At 41.9% G+C, this 10,055-nt stretch overlaps 1 protein-coding gene across 2 annotated transcripts; it reads right to left on the bottom strand.

Moving 5' to 3' along the window:
- Positions 1-738: 738 nt before the first annotated feature.
- On the bottom strand, positions 739-9,527 carry LOC119175946 (eIF-2-alpha kinase GCN2). Of its 2 annotated transcripts, none has more exons than XM_037427000.2 (2): positions 8,070-9,527; positions 739-987 (listed from the first exon to the last, which is right to left on the bottom strand). In XM_037427000.2, exons 1-2 carry the CDS (start codon positions 9,382-9,384, stop codon positions 950-952), a joined length of 1,353 nt encoding a protein of 450 aa, XP_037282897.1. In that variant the 5' UTR covers positions 9,385-9,527; the 3' UTR covers positions 739-949. The 2 variants fall into 2 exon arrangements, with proteins under 2 accessions (XP_037282897.1, XP_037282898.1); XM_037427001.2 differs by having other exon boundaries at positions 8,644-9,527.
- Positions 9,528-10,055: the final 528 nt, after the last annotated feature.

Raw genomic sequence — 10,055 nt, 5'->3', positions numbered from 1 at the left:
ACCTGTCCGGCCGCGTCATGCGCGCCTGCTGCGGCTGCGCTCCACTTCGGACGTTGCTGCTAGAGGGCGGGGGAGCAGCGCGTGAGCTCGCCAATCGGGGCGCCGTGAACTTGAACACTGCTGCACGCACGCTGATGCACACCTGTGCATGTTAAGCGACAGAATGAAACTACGTGTTTAATTAAAACTCCAGAAGTTCGTTTTCATCAATACCTGGCCACAGAATCTGTATTATATATGTTTCAAGCTCTGTGCAGCTTTAAAAAAACACAACGCACAGTAATATGACAGTATGAGCTTTATTGCAACACAGCATAATTATATATTACTGTAAATTATGCAGAGGCTCTTTAAGTAAAGACAACCATGAGGACATGCCCTGCTTGTTTTATGACTTCCTATAAGTCATGCTGAACCAACTAGACAAAACGTCAACATTGCAGGGTCTCTCGTTTGAATTTATTTCACTTTTCTAAATTGAATTTTGAAGATTTGTTCACTATCTGGGCAAGTAACTGATGGAGTCTTCAATTTTCTACACTGAGGCATTGCAGTGTGCCACGCAAAACTGCAAAATGTGTAAGAATGCAATAATACACAGTTCATAGCATTTATTTTTCTGGATATCCTCCAAAAGCTCGTGTACAATACCAAATAAAGAACATTTTTTATTGCAACAAGCTTATCAATCATAAACTTGAAAGCCCTGCGAAAGATTCACACATCGAAGTTGCTTCGCACTAAACAGGACGATCAGGTACCTCAGCCTTAAAAGAAAAATTTAAATTGTGGGATTTCATTGCAAAAAGCACAATTTGATAATAAGGCATGCCACGGGTATGCATAATCTGAGTAAATGAGTGTTCTTGTACTTCACTGGCTGCCATTGTCGGGATCGTACTTGTAACATCCAGCGTAGCCCTGCAGCGCTAGAGCCACTCAGCTACCATCACAGGGCAGCCTCATTTTCACCAATAGCCTTTCGTGCTGAAAAACAATTAGATACCCTTATGAAGTATAAGATTGGAATAATTGTACAGCACTGACACTCACTGCTACTACCATGCATAGCTTGACAACTTAGATCGCAACATACATCAATAGTAGTACACTTTAAACTTACAAAGAAATTAATTTTTTGAATGCTTTACAAAAAATTATTTGGATAATTATTTTTTTTGTGTGTGCACATGATCATTTGCCAGAGCATATTACTTTGAAAAGAAACATGAAGTTAGCTGAAATGTTTTGATATATGACAGATTTATACATAACAGTGTAATTACCATATGTACTTATTTACATCTTTTTAGGTTTCACAAATAATTGATCACTTTACTTACCCAGAAATACTCACTGAAGTTCAATTACTTGTTTATGTAATCAGATAGATGTAATCAGTTACAATAATGAGAAAGATATATTAGCTAGGTAATGAAATTGTGGTCACTTGAATTAGGTGACCCATTAATAATAATAATACCAGGTGTTTCTTATTCCAGAACTACAATATGATTGGGAGGCACGCTGTACGAAAGGGCTGCAGATAATTTCAACCACCTGGATTTCTTTAATGCACGATGATATTATTGTACACGGTCTTGTTGTATTTCGCTTCGACAGAAATGCGACCGCCATAGTTCAGGGTTGAACCCACGTCTTGATTGGGTCAGTAACTAAGCACTGTAATCACTGTGGCGGCCAGCAGTCGTGCTGTTAGCAGCTTTTTGACAGTGCGTGTTAGGACATTTAAACTTGTGTTTGTTTGCTCTTAGTGCTTCACCGAATGTTGACCAACTCATTGAACCAATGCTGCTACCACTATGGCTTGACAGCAATGGCCACCTCATTATTCCACGGGCTCTATACTAGGAGTGCCTTTTGCAAGCTGTAGCAAATGTAAACCACTGTACTTGATATATGGCCAGGATATGAGCTTCCTCCCGGCAATGTCATCTCAATTTTGTGTATGGCGTTCATGTACATTACCACACCCCTCTTTTCTACAGGGCGTATATAAAGCCAGCTTTGAGTGTTGTTACTAATGATTGCAAACACTAACCAGGGAGTTAAGAAAATTTTGAAAATCAATCATCTCTAACGATGATCAAGGTGTGATGAGCTGCAGAACATAGAATAAAATAGCCGGGCCAATGTGTTTTACTGACTGTATAGTCGGGAAGGAAGTAATGTAACAATCAATTTCATTTTGGTGATTTCTCATTTACTTTCATGGGGCACTATTCAGTCACTGTAACCAATTAAAATTTTTGTAGCAAGTAACTGTAATGGTAATTGCTTATTTTATTCTTTAACATACACAGTTCGAAATGAGTTTTTCTTTTTACATTGTATGCAACTGACAATTATCCAATGTTTTTCTAATTATGAATCATTCAAGTGTGTCTTTATTGAGGGTTATGTTTTTGCTATAAAATTAATGCTATGTTAATCTGGCTCTATCTTGCATTAAACCTGGACAAATTTGACTTGGTGCTATTCTTGAGACATGAAACTTAAAATGACTAAATACAATTTTTTTCATATCATGCCTTTCACATACCAAATAGGCACTCCACTACTGCTCACTTAGCCATTTGTGCATCACTACCTTAAAGCTAAGATGTTTCCTTAATATTTGCAGAACAATATAGGATGACTTAATAAAATGGCTAACATCTTTTTAAAAAAATTCATCACAACAGATAGCGAGAAAAAAAGTGGCACATATATGTACAGCTGTCTTTATAGCGTGGCATAAAAAGTGGTACATATATGTATTGCTGTCCTCAGGGGGTAGCAAAAAAAAAAATCCGAACAGGCACAATTTTTATATATATAGTGGTGCTGTTTACATATTGAATTACTTTAATCATTGAATTCACAGCAAAAGTTGGTATTTTCTGCACAAATAGCTACTGCATGTGCATTCATCCTAAGGACATGCGAAGTTGACCTGCAACAGGTGTACATCAGCCAACACGATTTCGCGACTACAATAATTAGACGCAGCTAAAAGAGACTGCGATTGATACCGCTTGTTCAAATAAAAGCTTTGCTACAATCAACATAAAAATGCTGCCTATGTGCAACGGTAATATAGTGATAACTGGCCTTTAGGGCTAAAACCATCAGCCAAAATGAAGGCCAAAAATGGTTCATTGAAGAAAACTGAACACTGACGACAGAAAAATCTCTGACTGCATTACAAGTGAATCGCTAGGTTCTGTTTATTAAACAGATAAAATGAGACACTTCACAGATGTGTTGCAGCGATTTTTTTCAAGGCACTCATTTAGGCCACTGCAGGACATAGCGAGAAGTATTGGAGGCGTGTGCAAAATCAGATTTGCTGTCCGTGCTACATGTCGTAATGAAGTAAAAGCTTGAAATAGCCTTCTTTTATAGCTTGGTAGATGGTACCACCAGTAAGAGTGGTATCAAAACTTGACCATGTTATATTATAGGTGTTTGAAATGCAGTGACAAAGTGGTACACATTTGTACTACTGTCCTACAAGGGGCTTAATTATTTTTTTACACGTTGTTTCTCAAGCAATGTTCTCAATGACACCTTTTGAATTGTTATATTGATCAAATGGCTACTAATCAATATAAACATTATGACCAAGCTTTGCTACAATATCAGACTGTTTAGACAGTTAAAACATGCACCATCAATCTGAGACTGTTCTATTGATTTCTACATTATTTGTCGCCAAGTGCCATCTTTCAAAATCATACTTTTCTTTCGTCAGCATAGACCCTGTAAATGTCTAACATCTATCACTGGTTACCACTGCAAAGCTATGAATCTTGTAACCAGCTCTGCTGTCACATTTTCTTTTTATTATTATAGTGCAACAGTTATGAAATCCAGCTTCATGCGTCCACAAGTAGTGCCAACACACACGTTTCTTTCAGTCAAAAAGCAAGTATACATTCAAACTAGGTTTTGACACACCCTTTCTTCATCACCAATGTCATCTCAATTAATACAATACCATAATTATAGTAATCTTCTGTGAGCAGGGGTTGTTGAGTTTACTCTCGTAGCATCAACTAATGCTTTGTAATGAAAGGTAAAAAAAAATACAATGATGCCGGCAAAGCAACACAACATTCCTTCTCCTTTGTTTTGAATTGGTTTTATCATTTCTAGAGTGCACAATGAAAGTGCAGTGCTCAATATTTCATTCAAAGCACTCAACAAGAAATGGAAAAATTTATTCATAAACAAAATCTCAAGGCAGTATTAAAGAACATACTGAAATTGGTGCAACACAAATGTTCTGACTAGGATAAAGATGATGACAAGATGAATATGTTAAAGGGGTCCTGAAACACTTCTTTAAGTAACCATGAAATAGGTTCACCAAAAAAGCGTATCGCCTCACGAATTGAATGCTGTAAAAACTACAAAAATTCATCCAGTACGAATGGAGCTACAAAGATTTGTCGCATGCTGTAATCGCATTCTCTCTTATGTTGTCTGGCCGAAGGTACTGCAAGCTAAGCAGAGGGGGATGGCATGGGTAAAGAAAATACGACAGCGCACCTCGTGACCTTTTGACCACCTTTTTTTTTTCTTCGAATACGTTTTTTTATAGGTGTGACAGCGCGCACGCCTGGACAAGTCGCGACCTCCCGCTGCGATCCTTGTCACAACCGAGCACCCATGTTCAAATAAGCCAATGGCTGATAGATGGCTTTCTACGAGTGATTTTTGAGCTTTCTCAGTAATTTGTCGAGAGAAGAAAAAGCAATTTTCAGCTGACTTTGATAATTTATGGTGAATTCCAGGTCGCATGCTGTGCTAAAATATTTAGCTTGCATGTTCTTGGGAGCCTCTACTGCCAATTGGCAGTGTTTTCTGACCATGCTCAAAAAGTGTTGAAAGGCCCTTTTAAACAACAAATGACCAGCCAGTGCTTTGGCACAATACAGGGCAGCATTAGACAACTGTACATTGCAACCTCTAGCGTTAACTCCTTGAAGGAACAACAACCACCTTGTAGTTATTATCTTGTAGTGCATACAGCACAAAAGTTGTTCTTTTAATCTCGAATAGCAGACTGCACACTTTCTCTGCGAGCGAAAGCAACTGTTTTTTACACCTGGGGTGCTTTTCAACAAGGGCAGTGACACTGCTTTCATAACTGCGCCTATCGGCTTCCATGTTAAGCAGAGCAACTGCTGATCGCAGTACATCTCCTGTAAGCTCAACTGCTATCACGTCTATTACAGAAACCCTCCCAAGAAACCCTTGAGCCAATGGTGCCAGTTGAGTGGCAATCTGAGATTCATATCTCCGTCTGTTGCTTGTTGATATTTTTTCAGCTACACTAAAGACAATTCGTATTGTTGGTCCACTAAGATTGGTGTCTTGCCTTGTTAATTCAGCCTGGGGAGTTTTATCGAAAAGTTCGCAAAGCTCAGACACAGAGAGTCTTTTTTCAGTAAAGCGGTCTTTTTCGAGGCTTCGCAGCCTCAGATAACCAGGTTCAGCTTCTTTAAAAAGGACAATATGAGGAACAAAGTTTTCTCTGCAAAAGGAGGAGGCCTCTTCAAGACCATCTTGAGGTGCAATGACTGTTGGAACACCCATGCTCCACAGCCGTGCTAAAAGTGCAAGCTGCTGGTCTCGTAGTGAAGTGGATATGTCACTCATGTTCCCAAGAACACATTCGACTAAGGATGGTGTCTCACCATTTTCAGCCAGTGCTTGCACGATTTTTTCAATAGAAAAACTGATTCCAACAGCAGCTAGGTCTCTCTTTGCACCAGCCACGGCAAAAGAAGCCACTAGTTTGTCATAACGGCCACCCACAGCCAACAAATCCCGGCCTTGACGACGTGTTTTTCTGTGTGACTGGCAAGCAATTTCAAACACAATGCCTGAGTACATACGCTCATCACAAACAAGACAAGGCACGATAGTGACCGGTAGTTGGAATGCCAGGACAGAGGATGACTGCAGCACTGCCTCAAGATCACACAAAGCCTGCCTAGCGAGTGCAGCTGCAGGGCCCTTCTGGCGTACCACGAACCGATACATAGAAGATACCTTAGCTAAATTGTCTTCAACTTCATAAAACTGGGTCAGCAGTGCTATAGCCTGATCCCCCAGGTTCACTGCATCAAGTTCCTGCTGGAGCTGTACCTTAGAAGAAGACTGAACAGTACGCAATGCTGCAGATATTTGTGGCCACTTACTTTCAGGTACACCACAATGCATCAATAAGGAATGCAGAAGGCCTGTGTGACCTAAGCGTATGTTATATCCACGTGCTTGCAGCTCAGGGAACTCTGCTACTATTTCACAGCTAATGTGAAGCACTTCCGCACAGTGAATTAAGGCACTTGGATGGCTCGAACAAACAATGTCAAATGCACATTCATGCAGTTCTCGTGGATGACAACCAAATACCTTGCGGGAACGATATACCTTTTCAATTGCATATCGCCTCAGTGATAAGACATCGCCACGTCTAGCTATATAACGAGCAAATGGAACCCTCATGTTGTGAGGCAATGACACTATCAATCCTCCATGGTCCATGAAATGAACCTTATTGTCATCATCTTCACTGCTTGGGCATTTTGGAAGAAGTGTTGGAATGACCACTGGCATAGCACCATGCTTAAAAAGGACGTGCTCTAGAGAAGTCCTTACACGGCGGAAAAGCAATGCCGACTGAGGCAATGGGTTGCTCTTGCGCATATCTACATCATAGGCATAGTCCTGGACAATAGTAGCCTCCTGTTGGAACAGTGCATTAACCAAATGCTTATAAGCTTTACTTTGTGGATTGGAGACAGTGTGATTAAGCACTTCTGTAGCTTGGGCCTCCTGCAAGTGTGGTGGTGGCAACTGGGGTGAAGCGAGCAGTTCTGCTGCGCTAGGCCGTTGTGATGGGTCATGTTGCAGCAGCCAGCATATCAGGCCTACTTGTTGGCTGCTGAGGAAGTCGCAGGCATCAGCAGGAAGACTGATGCTGGGAAGTCTCAAGTTCGCCAACAATTTGACTCGTTCCATTGCAGTGTTAGGTGCAGGCCAGGACATCTCAAAGAGAATAATGCCTAGGCTATAGATGTCTACTTTCTGGCTGTACACAACACGGCCACCTGTTGAGACAAAAAGTTCAGGTGCTGTGTACAGAGTGGTGCCCACACGGCCCGTCAAGCTGCCAGTTGTGAGCTGGTCAATGTGTTCTGGTACTTCAGATGTTTCTACCCTTGATATTAATGCTGTGGTTGCCAGTCCAAAGTCTCCAATTTTGACATGGTCACTAGAGTCGAGGAATATGTTGACTGGCTTTAGGTCTCGATGTATCATGCCTTGCTGATGAATGTGCGCTAATCCTTCAATGACCTCTCTGAAGAGACGCCACATTCTACTCGGCTCCCTGTGGAGGCCATTATCAATTGCTGTGCGCAGAGTGCTCTTTTCACAAAATTCCATCTGAATGAACATAAACTGTCGTGTTTGGGCCACAGCTGCTGGTTCTTCGGATACCTCTGATTCAGCTTCCCCGCTACCTTCAAATACAATATTGTCACTTGATGAGGAGTCACCAAAAGCACACCCAAAAACATTATCTGAAGAACTTGAGTCTTCTGCATTGCCACCTGGCATGCTCCACTCATGTGAAGTACCCTTAGCTGACTCCGTACTCACACCTGAAGATGCCATAGTTTCAGGAACTTGCTCCTGCGTTGTGATTTCAATCCAAGAGTTATAGTAACGCACAACATTCTCATGGTTAAGTCTTGATAAGAGTTTCACTTCTCTCATTATTTTCCGATTAAGCACTTTGCTAGATGGGTTAAGTTGAATGCGCTTGATTGCATAAACACAACGATCAAGCTTGTTGCGCACTTTAAAGACATCTCCGAATCCACCTCTTCCTAACCATCTAAGCACTTCAAATTCTCCTTGGAGGCGTGAATTACCTGCAGAACTAAGTGCACAACTACCAGACTCATCTGGTCCTTCATCATCAAGAGGCTCATTTTCAACACTTGGACCTCTCTCCATAAGAAAGGGGTGACTTAAAAGCTGCTCACATGACCATCGGTCTTGTTCTTGTGTAGCCAAGCAATGCTCCAGGAAATCTCGACAATCCAAGGAGAGACTGCTAGGTAAATCTGTACTGGTTGCATGTTCTCCACGAAGCAAGGACAGAAGAACTTTTCCAAACAGCAAAATGTCATTCTTCTTTTTAGATTTGCAGGCAGGTCCTGCCTCATAGGAGGCTGGTAGACACAAATCTACAATTTTCCTTGGTATGCTAAAATCAGCTACCTTTACAACACCAGAGCTGTCAACAAAAATACTAGATTCTTTGAGATCCTTGTGCACAACAGAGTTGCAGTGGAGGTAATGCAATGCCTGAAGGATGCCAGTTGTGTAGTTACGCAAGAGGGCCACATCAAGCGGAATGCCTTGAGCTATGAAAGAACTTAATGGGCAGCCTTTAACGAATTCCTGCAGTACATAAAAAGTTCGTTGCTCAGGAATATACAAGCTACCTAAGTAGTGGACTAGGTTTGTATGCTTTAGTTTCATAAGCGTTTGTAGCTCTTGCTCAACAGTCGCCACATGATAGTCTGTTTTCAATGTCCACTGTATAATACACACCAGTTCACCTGTAGTCGAGTCAAAGCCGCCGAATGTACTGTGTCCCCGATCACTGTGACCAAGGCAAGCACCCTTTTGCACTGTGTACTCAGCAGACTTTGAGAAGAAACTGAGCAGCTCAGGTTTATGCACGCAGTTGGTGCGCTCTTTACTCTCAGAGGCCTTGGAATCAGTGCGCCTCCTCCTGGCTTCCACTTTCATCTCCTCACGATGACGCAATATCTCGAGCTCAAAAGCCTGTCTCTGTTTTTCCTCTTCTATCCGTTGCTGGTTTAGCTGTTGCTGCTGCTCGCGCGCCTTCTCCGCCTCCTGCTTTTCTTTATTTTTGAGCATTTCGTCGTAAAAGGAACCACGTTCGGGAGTGTTGTGCTGACGAAGAAACCACTGCACATGCTGGGCAAGCTCAAGCACCATGACCTCCCCAACGAGTTGTTTTGTCAGCTGTTGCAGTTCCTTCCGAAGTTCTTCCAGGGCTTGCTTTGACAGCCCCTTTTGATTGCACACGTCCACATACGGCACATCGTTCGGGTACTGGCTACTGCACCTGACGTGAAGATCCACTTGCACGTGCGCTTGGAAGGGTGTCATACTCTGCTGAGGCCTTAGAGTGATCAACAGCTCGGGCGGACGCCACATTTTCCATTTGTCGTTCTTCCGCAAGTCCTTCACGTCATCCAGAAACATCGACTGTAGCACTTTCATCTCGTTCTCCTGACGTTCCTTGAGATCTTCCTCTTCCATCTTAAGCGCTCACAGCAATGGCCTCACATTTGATTGACCGGCAGCAATTCAGGGGTAGCATGCCAGAGCCAGTGCAACGCACACTAAGCCAATTCAGTGTCCCCCGTACATGATTTTGAAGTGACAAAGGATACTGCAGCACATGTCAGTCAAGTTTTGAACCACACCACGCACGAGCGCTTTGTACGCAAAATAAATTCAGCGCCTGTTTTCACGTCCAAAATTGCGTCACACTCACGTGAGGAGTTGGCGCGGGAACTTCAAGACGTAATAAAGCAGCTGGTTGATAGTTCATATGCGTAGTCACTCACAAAAAACGCTTAGAATGAGACAAGGCAACACAATCGAAACACGAATTATTAAACGCAAATTTTATGCAGTAATTAATTGTCATTTGTATGGTACAAATGATCCCAGGTGCCGTGCAAATGAAGTACGTAGTCCTTACATTTCTGATAAATCAGTTTGTAACAATTTTTTTCCAGCTTACCGGTAGTCTTTTGCCTAACCAAAAAGTAAATGCATGATGTATCTTGAGAGCAAGGAAGTATACATTTCTAAAGGTGTGCTGGATTACGATAATGATAATATAAAAATGAAAAAAAATCAGGCATTAATTTAACGTGCCCAGGAACAGCCGGAAAGTCATTGTTTTTGCGCACACAGCAATA

Source organism: Rhipicephalus microplus, chromosome X (genome assembly GCF_043290135.1).
Source record: "Rhipicephalus microplus isolate Deutch F79 chromosome X, USDA_Rmic, whole genome shotgun sequence".
NCBI classification, from domain to species: Eukaryota; Metazoa; Arthropoda; class Arachnida; order Ixodida; family Ixodidae; genus Rhipicephalus; species Rhipicephalus microplus.
This window is presented reverse-complemented; position numbering and strand designations above follow the sequence as displayed.